The sequence below is a fragment of the Manacus candei genome, unplaced genomic scaffold (assembly GCF_025592945.1).
Source record: "Manacus candei isolate 608988 ecotype Guabito, Panama unplaced genomic scaffold, ASM2559294v1 h1tg000126l, whole genome shotgun sequence".
NCBI lineage: Eukaryota > Metazoa > Chordata > Aves > Passeriformes > Pipridae > Manacus > Manacus candei.
The window spans coordinates 245,001-260,913 of NW_026138174.1; the positions used below are offsets into that span (position 1 = coordinate 245,001).

Genomic DNA, 15,913 nt, shown 5'->3' on the forward strand with positions numbered 1-15,913 from the left:
CCAGCCTCCCAGCTCACAGCAGGGCCAGCTAGAGCAGGTTGCTCAGGACTGTGTCCAGCCAGGTTTTGAATACTTCCAGGGATGGAGACTCCATAGCCTGCCTGTGGACAAGCTGTTCCAGTATTGGTTCACCCCTAAAGTTAAAAAAATCCTTGTTGTCTTATGTACCAGTGCATGGGGTTATTCTTCCCCTGCTGCAGGACTTAGAATCGTAGAATATGCTGAGTTAGAAGACACACATCAGGATCACTGAGTCCAACTCCTGGACCTGCACAGGACACCCCAACAATCCCACCATGTGCCTCAGAGCATTGTCCAAACTCGGCACTTCCCTTTGCTGAAATTCCTGTGATTCCTGTTGGCCCATTTCTCCCGCCTGTTGGTGTCCCTCTGAGTGGTCCCACGGCCATCTGGTGTATCAGCTTGTCCCTCAGTTCTGTACCAGAGATGGCTTTTTTTGGTAGTGATGGTTTCAGCATCTCCAGCTCGAGCACAGGAGCTCTTTGTGTGGTGGTTTGTTCTTTAGAAACCCAGTCCTGCAGTGAGTTGTGAGTCTCTCACGTTGCAGTGCAGACAGTTTTGACTCTTCGGGGGTGTAAGTCTTGGTCCATCTTATGTTCCACTTGATTAGCAGGTGCGTTGCTGTTGTTTTTTGTCTTCAGTCAGTAGCATGAACCTTTTTGGATGAGATGCATAATAGATAAGGGCAAAAAGGGGGGCCAGCCTCTAGAAGCCCTGGCAGTGACTGCAGTGTGGTTGTGCGGATTACACGGTGTTTTCCCAGGTGTCTTCATTGCTGGTGATGCTGGATGGCACAGAGCATGGAAGGCTGGGCTGTAGAAATTCAGATAATATTTCTTAGCAGTGACTTCTGGCAAAGATATTGTTACCCTGTAAGCTACAGTGGTGTAGAAACGCAGCAAATTCAGCCACCTTTGCAGTAGCCAGTGGCCTGTGGCAGAGGAGGAGAGTGGGCTGAGGGCAATAATATCTTTAACTGCTGAAGCTAAATCTCTGGTCATGTGCTAGCAGGGTGCCTGGGAGACAGTAATTAGCTTTTCAAGTTCACATTTAGCAGCCTCCTCTGTGTAAACTATCTCAAAGTCCTTAGATTTTCCAGGTAGTCTTCTGAGAGATTTGCCTGCTTTCTCAAAAAAAAAAAAAATTCGAAATCCAAACAGGCTGAGAAATTGAAATGGAGCACGATACTTTCTGTAGCCATGTCTTAGAGTTGTCACCTTTTGTGAAAATGTTGCCCAAGATGCCTTTAACGTTCACTGAAGTCCCTTTAATCACAAGCACGTGGTTATTTTGGCTTGTACTCTGCTGTTTTCCATACTGAACTGTGTTTACAGTTCTTTTAGTTGAAATATTATCTGTATTTTTCTGTGTTGGAATTCTTGTTGGAGTTTTTCCCATCTCAGTATATTTTACTCCAAAATATTTGATTTGGGATATATATATATGTGTGTTTGCTGTATTTTATATAGCAGGTGTGGTGGTTTTGAGCATAACTCTTTTTGATGTTAAAAAATGATATAAAAGCATGTTTATACCATTCTACAAAAAACCCTGCATCTGTTACTGTGACTGAGAGTTACTAGTTTCTAATGTTGTGGGATTTGATGACTAATACTGATCCATGTTATAGCAGTCTGTAGCCATGTGTTACAAAGATAAATTTCCTAAAAGAGAGAAAAAAATCAATAGGGAACTTATTTTGTCATCTTTCAAATATTAAGTCTAATTGTAATGTTCATTTCCAGGTGACACTTCTACACATATTACATTCATAAAAATTAACAGCTTAACAGCTTTTTTTTTGTTTAATTTTTAATTGGGACCATGTATTTGTTCTTGCTGGTAGAAGTATAAAAATAGCTTCAATGTGTGGTGTTAGGATGAGTGCATTGCAAGTAGGCATAAAATAAACTGTTACAGGCTTTAATAAAACAAACTGTTACAGACTTTAAATTCTCTCTTGAAGTTTAAGCTGATCTGTCTTCAAAATTGGCACATAGCTTTTTTGGGAGAGTAATGGAAAATGAGGCCTCTATTCAAATGTTGCATTTTGATGGGTTTAATACACTAGTCTTCAAGGTTTTTATAGGTGAGATCTGGAGTTTGTGGTAAGTAGGAAAACGTAGAGCATTTTTACTACAAAAATCTTAATACAAGTGGTTGCTTTTGTGCTCATTGATGGAGGTGTTGTATTCCTAGTGATACCTAATTTCCAAGATAAAGGGAAGCTCATAAAGGTGTTTCACTTGGGTTCATATAGTCCTTATTTTCTACCAGGCTTACATAACCATAATTTTTCAACGGAGGTAAACTAATATTTTGCCCTGCCTAGTTTGCAGACAGCTCAGAAAGTGTTAGATGTGCCTTTTTTCCTTTGTTTCTTTCTTACTGAGTAGAGATTGAGAGCTCCCTCTTCAGCCTGTCTGCACCTTCATTCAGCAAGGCAGAGGACTTAGAAGGTGGATAATAAGGAAAGGTGAGCAGTGGTAAAAGTGGAGGAGAGACTTGTGGTTTTTTAGCAACTCTGAGGTCAAGAAATGCTTCAGTCTGGGCTGGGACTACTTTTGCAGGTTTAGAGACAGGACCTCTCCTAGTCAAATGATGCTTTCTGGAAAGTCTCTGCGTGTGTTTGCTGATAATAACAAGAGATTCTGAGAAATTTTGTGGGACTAACAACAAGGTTAATCTTTAGTGTAAGCTTGAAGTGTAAAGGCAGCAGCTAGTTTCCCATATGTGAAAATTCTGTTGGGCTCATTATTGCTGTAACTCACCTGTGCTGGGCTGGTTACCTGTTAGGGGAAAGCTTCTGTCTACATGCTTTTTTCATATGAATAAAAATAATAACTATATAACACAAACACTATATAATATATTAATAGTGGGGATTTTCCCCTGCCATTCTTATATACCTGACAGTTTATATACAGGAATTTGAGGATAAGGCTGTTCCAGCCATGTTTTGTTTGTTTTAATATTTGTAGAGTTTAATATTTGTTTTAATATTTTTGCTTTGTTTTAATATTTGTAGAGTTTGAGTATGTACACGACAGCTCTGGAGCAGCAGAGTTGTCATAGGTGTTGTGTGCATGATTCACATAGGGAAAAAGGTCTAGGAGGGAGAATATTGAAAGATAATCTCCTGAAAGCCCTGTTCATTTGGAAAATAAGTCCACATTTATGCATAGTAGAAGAAGTTTATATACTAATATATCATGAACTTCAATACTGCATGTTAACCTTTCTTTTAACACAGAGGAAGGTAATGCAAAAGCAAAGAATTGAAAGTAGTTCCCATAGTACTGGGTACATTTGGGTGCTATCTCTGTAAGTGGTATCTTGAGGCTTTAAAGTGAATTTGTGACCAAAAGTGTTGATTTTTAGAATTACTGTAAAAATTAAAGAAAAGCTATCCAGAGCAGAAAACCTGAAAAATAATTATTTTATTTCTTTTTTCCTTTAAAGGAAAAAAAAAAAAAGACAACCCCCCAAACACCTGTGCTAGAATAAACTTCATGCACGAGGAGAGGGGAGTTGTCCTGAAGTATTAGTTTTTATATATTGGAGCTACACTGTATTATGTACAGTGTACATAATACAGTAAAATATCCATAATTATGTACAACTACACAGTATATGTGTTGGTATTTGTCAGTTGTTACATACACACCCTTATTTTATTTGATATGTTCAGAAAGACACTCTGGCTTCATCTCCTGTGTGGATAATTATATTCTGTTATCTTCTGTCTTATTCTTCTTGCTGTCTGACAATAGTTACTTGGTACAATGTGTTGTGCTGTTGTCTTGATGGTATTCTCTAGGGGAAAACAGACATTTTGACAGGTAGGAACAGGTGGATGGGACTTGGTTTTTTTATAACTGGAGCACTAGATTAATCATTTTTGTTTTCCTCCTCATTATTCTGCATTTGGCTCTGTTTACTGTATGCTTACTTCAAAACCAGAGTGTTTATGGTACTTTTAAGTCGCCTCCTCAGAAATCTACTTGGTCTTTTTCATCAAGTGCTTACGGGTTTAAAAAAAGTCTTGTCTAAGAGAAGCCATTTTTTGCATCTTTCAGACCCATCAGGTTTATTTGTGCTTAGAGCACAAAAGACTTGGAATTAGCAGCAGTTTGGGATTAAGTAATGCACAAGAGTCGATTGACTACAATTGACCTACTGCAGGATAGTGAAGTGCAGGATAATGAAGTTCCTCATCTCACAGGAGGGATTTTATCAGGAAGCAACATGGTAATGCTCCACCAAAAACTGACCTCTTAATGTTGCTTGGATTTTGTGTGTTGCTTAAGAACAAAGAAACATCAGAGATAGGGAAGTATAAAATAAAATTGGAATTAGGCAAAAATAAATGCTGGGAGACTGTAATTTTGCTTTATGTAAACAAGTGTTGTCTTAATAAAAGCTGCTCAAGTGAAGCCATTAGGTGAAACGAGATGCTTTGTATCATAAAATGCAAAACACGTGCCGAATAGAAAACTCCATTTCGTTGTCCTTTTATTAGGTGTGAATGGGTTGTCTGGTCTGTGGAAAGACACTTGGTAAATGTTTTGTTTTGCCAAAGACTAAAGTGAGCACTTAAGTAGGGCAAGATAATTGCAGAGGCTGAAAAGTTTCTTTATATCCGTCTTCCTCGGCGAGAATGTTGAGGAGATATTTAACAGAGCCCTATTCTGTTCCCGGGGTGAAATGAGGTTGTTCAGGAGGCTGAGAAGGGGTCAGACGTAGCAATTGATACTTCTACAAGGAGCTTCCCTTGAAGGGCCAGACAATGTCAGTGAAAAGCCACAAGGAATTGAGAAATGCAGGAGCTGAGCTGCTTTCACTCGAATATGCAAATCTCATTAAGATGCTGTTTTGGAGAACAGTAGGGTGGCAAATGCGCTCATCTCGTTAAACTGCTGTTGGAGTGTAAGGATGAAAAGGAATTGAGGAGGTGATTCTGGGAAGTGTAAGTGTGATTTGGTTAGTCTTTCCTACCAATAAAACTGATTGCAACAGTAAATTTTAAGGTGGTTATAAAACAACTAAATTACTATGTTTGGTAAACTGTTTACATAGTAAAGTAAATATCTTTAAGCCTCTGAGCAAATTAACAGATAAAAGAGTGTACTATTAAATTAATTATCCTTCCAGAGATTCCTAGAGAAAAATCTCCTGTTGACGTCACTACAAAAAAAAAAAAAAAAAACAACACAACCCCAAGTAATTTTTGAGAATAAGTGAAAACCGTGAAATTAAAATAAAAAAATATGCTAAGAATAATTGCTCTGAGTTTGTTATTAGAAAAGCTGATGGTTAATACATGGGGAAAAGAAGAAGAGTGTGCTGCTTTGTCTGGTTGTGTATCAGGTTTCCTTAAAGAGACTGTTATCAAGGGCTCTTTTCTGTGCTCTTAGAAATGTAAGTATCTTTTCCCTGTGAGCAATCCTTCTGAAAGGAGAATTAATGAAACATTATCACAAGACTTGAGATTTAACACTTGAGCTGTTTATTTCTACTGAAGTGAAACCAGCTGATTTCTTGCTCAGTGTTTCATCTAATTACCATCCTGGAGGAGGGATAAAAATCCAGTATCCATCTCGGTTAGGAGAGTCTGCCAGTTATCCTTTCTAAAACCAAGCTGAGGTCAAGTCCTTCCTTCAAGCAAGTAGAGAAGTTCCTGAGTTGACTTGTTTCATTTCTTATAAAAGACATAAGAAATATCTTTGTTATTATTTTTTTTCTCTTAATTTCTTAATTTATTTCACAGCCTCGAAAGAACAGGCAAAGCCCCAAACAAAACTTCTGTTTGATAATGATTTGTGCAGGAGGTCCTTAAACAGTTCTGAAGAGCCCAGCTGGGTAAGGGGGCAACTTGGTGTCAGCTGGAAGTTGCTGTTGTCATTTTTATGGTGATGCGTGGAAAGACTAATTTGAAAACTCTGAAGCATTTTTGAACTTGAAGGCTTTAATTTGGCTTAATTGGGGGAAGCAAAGGAGAGGTGTAGGTTAGATGGTAGCGTGTATTAAAAGAGGCTACTAAGCTGAGGGAAGCCAGTTCAGGACTCACTGATTTGAGAACTCTTTGGTCCAGAGGAAAAGAGCCAGAGTCTGTTTGAGGGAAGTGTTTTGTGGCTAAGGAGCTGGATTAAGTTTATGTTTTGTTCTTAAAAACAAGGAAAGCAGTTCTTGTTTTATTGAGAATTCTCTTTACAAGCAAAAGATTCTTTGGCTTCAGGGCAGAATTGCTCAGTTGCTCTAAAGGCACAGTTACTTCTGGCACATGAACTTTACTGTAGCAAACGTTTTAAGAAAAAAATTTGAAATACTGTGGTTTCACAAGTTAAACCCTGCTTAGAATAAGAGATTATTTTTTGTTCAAGAGGCAAATACAGAAATCTGCAGATGGAAGCGGAATTATCTGGGAGTGAAAAACCATAGGAAAGATTTATAGTTTAGGGGGGAAGGCAAGTGTATGAAAATGTTTGGTGCCACTTGTTATAATGCTTTTCTTACATAAGTCATTAATGTGATTCTGTTTGTCTTATAGGCTAAGAGCAAGGTGATTAGCAAATGAAATAGAAAGATGTAAAAAGTCATTAAGCAAAGAAAAAAAAGGAACATTACTTCTTACATAACATATAATTAACCTATGAAATTCACTGCCAACCTGTACTATTGAGGTCAAAACCAGAACAGAATTCAAAACCAATTAGAAATACATTTGCATAATGAGAAAATCCACAATTCTATTGTAGGGTTTTCTGTAGGTTTGAAACGAGAGATCTCCGGGAGTATTGCCAGCTTAGTACCTGGTTGTGAAAGGCTGGGGTAGAGAACTGCATGATAAACAGGTTGTATAATTAATTATCTGGTATTACTTGCATTTAAGCATAATGTAAGCTTGACTTGAGTTCTGTATTGCCCTTTGAGAGCTCCTCTGTCTCTCTCTTCTGGCTACAGAAGGAGCTTGGGGAGGTTGAGCTTGGAAAGCCCAAGATGGGTGTTGTGTGTAACCACCTCCTTCCAGAGAGACGGGGGTTGACAGACGTTTCTCTGTGGTTTTGTAATAACTCATGGTATGAAAGCAACTGATGGTATCTGTTAATTGTGAAGGGTGGGTATTTCTGTTTTGAGTCAGGACTGGGTTGAGTAAGTGCTGTGCATCCCAGTGCTACAGCTGATTCCTTCTGCAGGCACATTTTAAAAATCTCTTGTTCCTTCTTATTTGTAGATTAATTTATTCTGATAGAATTGAGATAGAGCATCAAATAAATCCACAGTTCCTTGTATTCATTTTAAATGTGATTTTTATTGGGAGAAGAGAGGGTATTAATTTTGTTCTTCAGAATAACTATAATCTCTTGAGCGGTAAAACCTTGTAATTCTCATACAGCTAATCCTCAAATAATAATTCACTTAAACTACCTTCACAACAAAAATAACTGCTTAAGTGCAAATAATTGTAACTTAGTCTGTTTTGACCTGTAAATTACACCTAAAATCCAAATGTATGGATAACTGGAAATTGTTCAGGAGCTTTTCATTATCATCAAAAAGTCATAATCTCCCAATGGAAAACAAAAAAGGGCAAATATTTTCAGAAGTACTGAAGCTAAGAGTTCTAGAAAACACAGAAATTACATTTGGAAGAGGAAAAACCATAGACAAGAATGAAAAAGAAGAAACACAAAAAAATACCAACGTTAATGACTGCACAGAACTTTTAGAACTGTCTATAGAGGCAAGAGGGTTCAGTAAACATTTTTGTTCTGTGCTTGGGAAAAAGGCAGATAAAACGTTCACATCATGAGATGTACAATAACACACTCCCTGTTTTCACAATATTCAAGGAGAAGGTTAAACAGTAGTTATACTTAAATCTGGCATTTTTAAGCCAGAGGCCCAGATAACATACATCCAAGAGCTCTGAAAGGGTAGGCCAGAGGATTGTTTATCCTTCATGATGATTTTTTTTTAATACAGTTCTTGGAAAACAGGAAAGGTTCCAGAGGACTTGAAGAGCACTATGGAACTACTTTCTGAGAAATAGACATAATTTTCTCAGTCTGACATTAGGCTTGAGTGAAATAATAAAACTATTGAGGTAATTAATTTAATAAATTTAAAGGATGGTAATTAATGATAATTATTCTTGGTTCTCAGAAGATAGGTTTGATCATGTAAACTTGAATTATTCTTGATGTAGTTGAGAGTTTTGGTAATAAAATAGAGTTAAAATCGGTTCAGCTTTGTAACACAAGTAGCTTTAAAGTTGCATTATATAATTTTTTTAGTCAGCTGGGATGACACAAGGCCGATACAGCACCTAAGAAGTGTTTAGCAACTACCTGATAAGCTTCATGTGATTGGAAATGGTTCAGTGATACTGCCTTGAGATCAGATTTTGGTCTTGTTTTATTTAGTTTTTAATAGTGGTGTAGAGTTCCAGCAGGGGAGTCTCTAAGGCTGGAGCTGGAGTCTACCTTCCTGTGGGGCAGGGAGATCCTGCCTGCATAACAAGCTGCCATGACAATAGTAAACTCGAGGGAAGGAGTGTGGTAGGTGGATGAAGGCTTCATCTCAGGTTAAGCCATCAGCCTCCATTTGTCAGGATATCCCTAGATATTGTTAAGTTATTTGTGCTGCTCTTTGCTAAAAGCACAGGCTGGGGAGTGGGGGCTGTGTAGTGAAGGGGAGAGGTGACTGTTGTGAAACAAACTGTGTCACACCTGTTCTCCTGGTCACCTGCGTGTCTTGGTACAGCCAGAGGGAAAGTTTTTCTCTGAGATTGAAGGCTGTAATCTGGTTTTTATAGAAGGTGTGGGAATGTATCCTAGAAAGCAGTAGAATAGGAAAAAAAGAGGTGTTTTAATGAATGTGATAATTGATTATTCAAGAGATCCCATGATGACATGAAATAATCCCAAGCAACCGGCGATAGGAAAAGAGGACATAGCCTTAAGCTGTGCCAGAGGACTTAGATTGGACATTTGGAAGAATTTCTTCACAGAAAGGGTGATTAGACATTGGAGTGGGCTGCCCAGGGAGGTGATGGAGTCACTGTCCCTGGAGGGGTTTAAGGACAGACTGGATATGGCACTTAGTGCCATGGTCTGGTTGGCAAGGTTGGACTGGATGATCTCAGAGGTCTTTTCCAGCCTAACTGATTCTGTGAAATCGAGGTACCTGTTTCATCCATGGTGGTTGATGTTGCTCCTAAGTGTGGGCAGTGTGAGTTGGGTCCTCAGGATGAAGCCCTTGAGTTGCTTTCACCCATCAAGTAACTTGCCCTGGACTGAGTAGCTGCAGCTGTGGCTCAGGACAGGCTGCACTTCTGACCTTGACAGCTGCTCCTGCCTTCTCTTCCCACTGTGGGAGTGAAGGGTGTTCTCCTACCCTCATAGTCCATGACAAGCCAATTTCCTGTGGAAAGTCAATTAAAATGAATGAAGCCTGTCCTTCTCTTCATTCCTCCATCACAGTGTTGCAGGTGACTGGGTTTCCAGTTTCTTTATGGGGCCTGTTTTGTCTGTTGCCTCTTTCAGCCAGTCTGAAATCCTCTCACCACTACTGAAATCCTCCGAAACTACGTTCTCGAAACTGAGATTTGTGAGATTTTCATCACAGTCTCTGTGGTCAAAAAGGGTCTTTCACTTTCCTTGCACTGGCCATAGTTCTGTATTTCCAGAGGTGGAGGCTGGCAGTGGTTACTCATATGTTTCAGATGCTGGTAGCAAATATTTTTAGTACTTCTGTAGTGTTTTTTATAATTTCTATTGCTCTGTTTGGCATACTATCAATTACAGAATTATTCTTTAATAGCTCTCTTGCATTGTTATTAATAGTAAGTTATTCTGATTCATAGTTTAAAAAAAAAAGATGATAGAGTGAAGCTGGTCTGTTAAAGACAACTTTAAATATTCTGCCCATCTGTTTCCTGTGTCACTTGAATTATGAATGTTTTGCTATCTCAGCTTTGCTTTTCTTTGTCCTCTTTCCTCTCTTAAAATTTCTACAGAGGGTTTTAATAACTTAATAGGAAATTATAGCGTGGAATTGGTAATATCAGCTTCAAATGTTGAGTTTATGAGATAACCTTTTTTCATCTGATCTTTTCCTCTGTATTGTTCTCTATCTCCTTTGCCTTTTCAGCCATGGTTTCTCTAAGTGTATAGAAGTTTCTCCTCTCTCTGTTACCCCCCTTCCCTGAAGACCCCACTGTGGCTTTACTGAGCTTTTGCTGAGGTGACCACCTTGCTGTGACTTCAGTAGCTGAAGTCACACTAGTTCTGAGCAATGTATCTTTTTCTTCAAGTTCGGTGTTTCTCATCTTCACTGCCTGAGCAATTGCCTGTGAACTGTTTATCAATGCAAACTGAATTTTGTCCAAGTTCTCCTCTATTTTTAATACTATGCATTTGCTTTTTTTTAATATTACTTTTTCAGTTTGGTAATGCAGAGGTTATAGTAACTTCTAATATCTGCTATTTAGATTATAATTTCACTTTGTATAGATGGTCTGAATCTCAGGTTAATGCAGCTGTGGTCAGAAAATTTCTATGAGGTAGTGATTTTATATTGCCATGTTATTTTGGGGTTCTGGTTTTGGTTTGGTTTGTTGGAGGGTATTTGTGTGTTTGGGGACAATGGGGTGTTTGCAATAACTCCATCAGACATTAAGCACCGGTCAGTGATTTTTTTTTTTGCCATGTTGGATGGTGCCTAATCAAAGCTTCTGCATCGTTCTTTCACTCCCTTTGAAATTCCAATCTATTCTGGCTTTAGACTCACCTGTCACAAGGATTAAACTGTGTGGTATTTTGGCAGATGTGCTTTGGAGAAGTTGTTAATTGTGTCTCTGTATTGCTCTGACCTTCTGTCAGAGCAGAGGTACAAAGCTGGCACATGTTCTGAGCTGAATGGCTGACTTGGTTTGTCATGATGGCCACCAGTTTTTCAGGATACTTTGCTGCAGCCTGGGGTACAGGAGATGTTTTCCCGTTTTCTTTAGAGTGTTTGTCATAACAATCAGTCTGATCTGATCTCAACCCTCAAGTCCACCTTACTTGTGGTTTGTGGTATAACTTAATTTTAAGCTCTCGTATGCCAGCATCCAGCTCTGCGGTGTTTCTCAGTGCAGCATCACAGGTTCTGTTTTACAGACAAACTCCATTGCTGGGAGTTCTGTCTAATAGAAGTCAGCTGTGTTTTCTGCTGAAGACTGTTGTTACCAGAACAACTTTCTTGTTGTAGCCAGTGAGTTTTATAAAAACGCGATCAAATTATGCATTGGAAACATCCCATTTTGTGGGATGTAGCAACACGTTAGTGAATCAAGTGGGATTGGAAGAAGGATTTGGATGGTATTTTGTTGGAAGAGTTTTGAAGTAGTTGAGTCATTTTTAACAAAAATGTAAGGGGTGGTTTTATCAAAAAAATACTTTCCTGGTGATGGTAACTGGGTATTGACTATAGGCTGAACTTAGAATGAGGTTTTTCAGGTCATCTGTTCTAGAAAAAGTTAAACATACAGTGGGTTATCCACACTTGGAAATATCCAGTGAAAGGCTGGAAATACAAGCAGTGAGGTTCTCACTGAAGTTACCCACAGGGATGGTGACAAACAAACTCGGGATGGGGCATTTCCTCTCTTGCTCAAAAAAATGGATTATGCAGCGATGGCTCCTTTTGGCTCCAAGGCCTGTAAATCAGGGAGGGGTAGGTGGTGGTTCATTCAGCATCTGTAGTTGTAGTTGGTTTTGTGACTCAGCAGGGTTTTTTTGGCTGAGACATTGTCATTTTCTGACTTTTGCTCTGCCACAGTGCTCAGCACCGGACTGCACTTCCTCAGCTCCTGTGAAATGATCATCCACCTGATAAGGTTCTTCTCCATTTCTAGTTGAAACCTGCTTTTTCTGTTAAATTTTGTCACTTGCTTGTATTTAAAATGGCTGTATTTCTAACTAATAGTGGTGCTGTCTTAGATTTGGCAGGCAAAGTGAGAATAATTTTGAATAATGGCAAATTATACACTGAAAATTCTTGATTAAAATATATGGGCTTTATCTGCGTCTTGAGTTACAGTTTCTCCTTATACAACGTTATTTTGCATAGGAGATTACACCAATATGTATTTATTTTATTTGTCAAGCATTGACAGAGGCAGCTCTTCTTTCCTTTTAGGAATCTGGGTAAAAATGGCTTATCTAACAGTAGTATTCTATTGGATAAATGCCCACCTCCACGACCACCACCTCCACCATACCCTCCCTTGCCAAAGGACAAGCTGAATCCACCTACACCTAGTATTTATGTAAGTAAATCAAGTGGCAGAAGTGTATTGCTGCCTGTCTTTTGTAATTGTTTGGATATCTGAATTATGTAATATAATTATTTTAAAGATGCACTATTCATCACTGGGTTCTAATTACAGTGCTCTCCAGACTAGTATATAAGAAGGAAAAATGCTAACCTTAAAGAAAATTTTGAGACATAGTTTGACTCTTAAAGTACTTGTAAAGTAAGAATTTCAGTGAACAAGGAACAAAACGCTTCAGACTTTTTTTTATTTCTTTTTTAATACTCAAAATGTTGGCAGAATAAGCAGAACAGTTCATTAGCTACAATGCACAGTATTTCAAATATGTATGTACAGTTTTTTGCAAGTGACAGCTTATGTATAAATGAGCAAGTAACTCAACTAAACTCTCATAACAATCTGCTCCAAAATATAGTGAAGAAAAAGTAATAAAAGACGAAGTGATGCTAAGAACAGAATGTCATTAGGAAAAGGCAGGGTTTGGTCGGGTAGTATTTTCTTAGGCAGGCATTAAAACTTCTGTTCTGGAAATAAAGTTTCATAATAGCTTTATTGAGCTAACTTCCTTAGTGATAGAAGAATAAATTATAGGATATCCATTTCCTCGATAAGAGAAGAATAAATTACAGCCAGTGTAAAAAGCTCAAGTCAGCTTTGGTCAGCTCCATTTGGGGGCCAGAAGAGGTTGGTGCTTCAGTTTAATACTACAGGAATCTGCCTGAGAGCCAGGTTAAGTTGGATGGGATAGTTGGATGGGTGTTGCACCTGAATTCATCTGCCTTAATAAAAGTCTGTCACAGCGTTGTCCATCCAAAGCTGGACATCCAAAGTACACCATGAGAGTAGCCTTTTAATTGTGCCATTTCTTGTATACATTATGCACAGAATTAGCTTTTTTTAACTTCTGAAAAGAAACTGTATTACCTTACTCTTCAGGGAGTTCTGTAGATTTAGGGAATGTACAAGGCTACTGTCAGATAAAGAAATTAAGTGCAGGAAACCTGAGTTGCAAAAGCCAAAGCAGCCTGGGAATAATTCATGCCAAGAAACAAATTACAGTAACAAATTAATTTCAGGAGTGAACCCAGCATTAACCATAGAAAGAATTGTAGTGATGTAGCTCTTCATTGCCCACAGTGAGGGGAAATGGAGAAAATTCCTGCTTTCTTTCTATTGTTTCTCTTTTTACCTCTTTTTTTTTTTTTTTTATTCTTTCTTATTTTACAAATAAGGAATCTAAATTGATCTGACATCTAATATTCCATTACAATTTTGCAGTTGGAAAATAAACGAGATGCTTTCTTTCCACCTTTACATCAATTTTGTACAAATCCAAACAACCCTGTTACTGTAATACGTGGCCTTGCTGGAGCGCTTAAATTAGGTAAATTTACTTTATTTTTTTTTTTGCTCTTGGGGAAAAAAGTATGTTTTTTTTAAAGAGAAATCTCTCAGTTCTTAAAAGTGGATGTTTTATTTCTGTAATACTCTGTTACTTGTATATTCCAAATCATTGGGGTAATGTGTCATTTCTCAATTTGCTGTTTTTTCTAATCTTGATCGTGTCAAAAAAACCCACCACAAACAGAGCAGATTTTGTTGAGCACAGAGAGGAGCTGAGCTGTGGATGTGGAAATTTACAGCGAGATGTTTTTCCCATAAAAACTGGATGCATGTCTCTGTGTTTAGATTTAATGATCTAAAATCTGACTCCAGACAACGTTTTGGAGTCTGTAGACAAATAAACTATCAGTGCTGGTAGTAAATATGTTATATGATGGAAGTGCATTTATAACTCTGGTCTGAAAAATAGTTTCTTGGTAATAGATTTTTAAACATTGTTTGCAGGTTTGTTTACCCAAGGTATGTAAAATGGTTCTTGGAATATAGTCCACAGAGTAGCTGCTCTGAAAAATACTTAATTGGTAATAGATTTAAACATTGTTTACAGATTTTTTTACCCAAGGCATGTAAAATATTTCTTGGAATATAAGCCACAGAGTAGCTGCCAAGTTTATTCTGAGCTTCTACTGTTGTGTGGAGAAAAGTTGTTTGAGTGTTAATCACCAGTGTTAATAATTAATGTACAGGTGTGCAGTGTTGTGAAGGCTGAGAGAGAAAAGTGCTTTAGGGTAAACCTTTAGATAACTCCAAGTATTTTCCTGAAACTTTTTTATTATATTTTAACTGTCATTTATTAATTTTGTTCCTATTTATTAGATCTAGGACTCTTCTCTACTAAGACGTTGGTAGAAGCGAATAATGAACACATAGTAGAAGTAAGGACACAGCTACTGCAGCCAGCAGATGAAAACTGGGACCCCACTGGAACAAAGAAAATCTGGCGTTGTGAAAGCAGTAGATCTCACACAACAATTGCTAAATATGCACAGTACCAGGCCTCCTCATTCCAGGAGTCTTTAAGGGTAAGTTCATTGTTATTGTTGGTTATAGTTCACAAACTGTATGTTGACTCTGGAACCAGTTGATAATGGCTGTTGAAAACAAACACAAGCTGCTAAGGGAAAGGAGACATTTCCTTAAGCATGAAGAGTACAGGTAAATTTGCAAAATCTGTTTTGAATAGAGGGTCAAATAATGTTATTGTCCCTCCAGAATGTTTGGTGTAAACTTAAGTTTCATAACATAAAGCTCACGGTTATTGCATATTTTAAAAGCTTGTTAGTTTAAGCTTTCATATAGTGATGTCAAAATTCATATTAAAACATTTGGAATGTAATAGGTGTTTTTTTTTTAATTTGGGTTGCTTCTAATTTCACACATAATTTGAAATCAGATTTCTTCATTCCATGAATTAATTTGGATGTGGCTTAGTAGAAGTTTACAGTAATATTTGTCTTTCGTTGCTTTCCAAACATAACAGTTTCATTTCAAAAATTTCAGATGTGTGACAGAGTGAAATGTTGGCAATAATATTTCCCCTGCCTGCCTTGGCAGTGGGCTTGGACTTCATGGTCTCCAAAGGTCTCTTCCAACTCTGACTATTCTGTTGCTCTGTGATTCTGTGAAATGTGGTTTTATTGTTATTGCTTTTTAATACTTTCACTGAAGTAGTGAGCACATTGTCTGTGGGCACTCCTCAAAGGCTTATGTTAGGATTAGTCTGAGATGGAACTAAGACAAGAAGATATTCTTGACCAGTTGTTTGTTAGAAAATAGGGAAAATGCCAACATTGGGAATTGACTATTGTCATTTTTACTGCCATTACACAGAAACAGTAATAATTTTGGTAAGAAAGGAAAGAGAAAATCCAAATTTAAACTTTGTGCTTTAGAGGAAGGGATTAGAAACAAAGAAGTTAATTGGTAGTTGAAGAGAACAGAAGGGAATCTAGACAGCAAGACTGACACAGGATGAAGAAAAGAAACAGGGAACCTTTGGGAAGTGTGGGGCATGGAAGTCATCAAAAGCTTGTAACATAAATGGGATTTTTCTTCCTCTACAGTGGTAATAAATGTAGGTAGGATATTGACTGAGCTTTTTTGGTGCCCTTTGAACAGTCACACCAGCGTTGTGTTCTTGCACATTATTCCAGAGGTGCTGGAAAA

At 37.9% G+C, this 15,913-nt stretch overlaps 1 protein-coding gene across 11 annotated transcripts in view; it reads left to right on the forward strand.

The window, feature by feature from the left end:
- Positions 1-15,913, forward strand: part of KDM6A (lysine demethylase 6A) — a 151,770-nt gene that overhangs the window by 117,465 nt on the left and 18,392 nt on the right. For all 11 annotated transcript variants that reach the window (XM_051770869.1, XM_051770870.1, XM_051770874.1 and 8 more), the window contains 3 exons: positions 12,208-12,337; positions 13,622-13,727; positions 14,564-14,769. In XM_051770869.1, the coding sequence (XP_051626829.1) occupies positions 12,208-12,337; positions 13,622-13,727; positions 14,564-14,769 (442 nt within the window). The remainder of the gene's footprint in view (positions 1-12,207; positions 12,338-13,621; positions 13,728-14,563; positions 14,770-15,913) is intronic.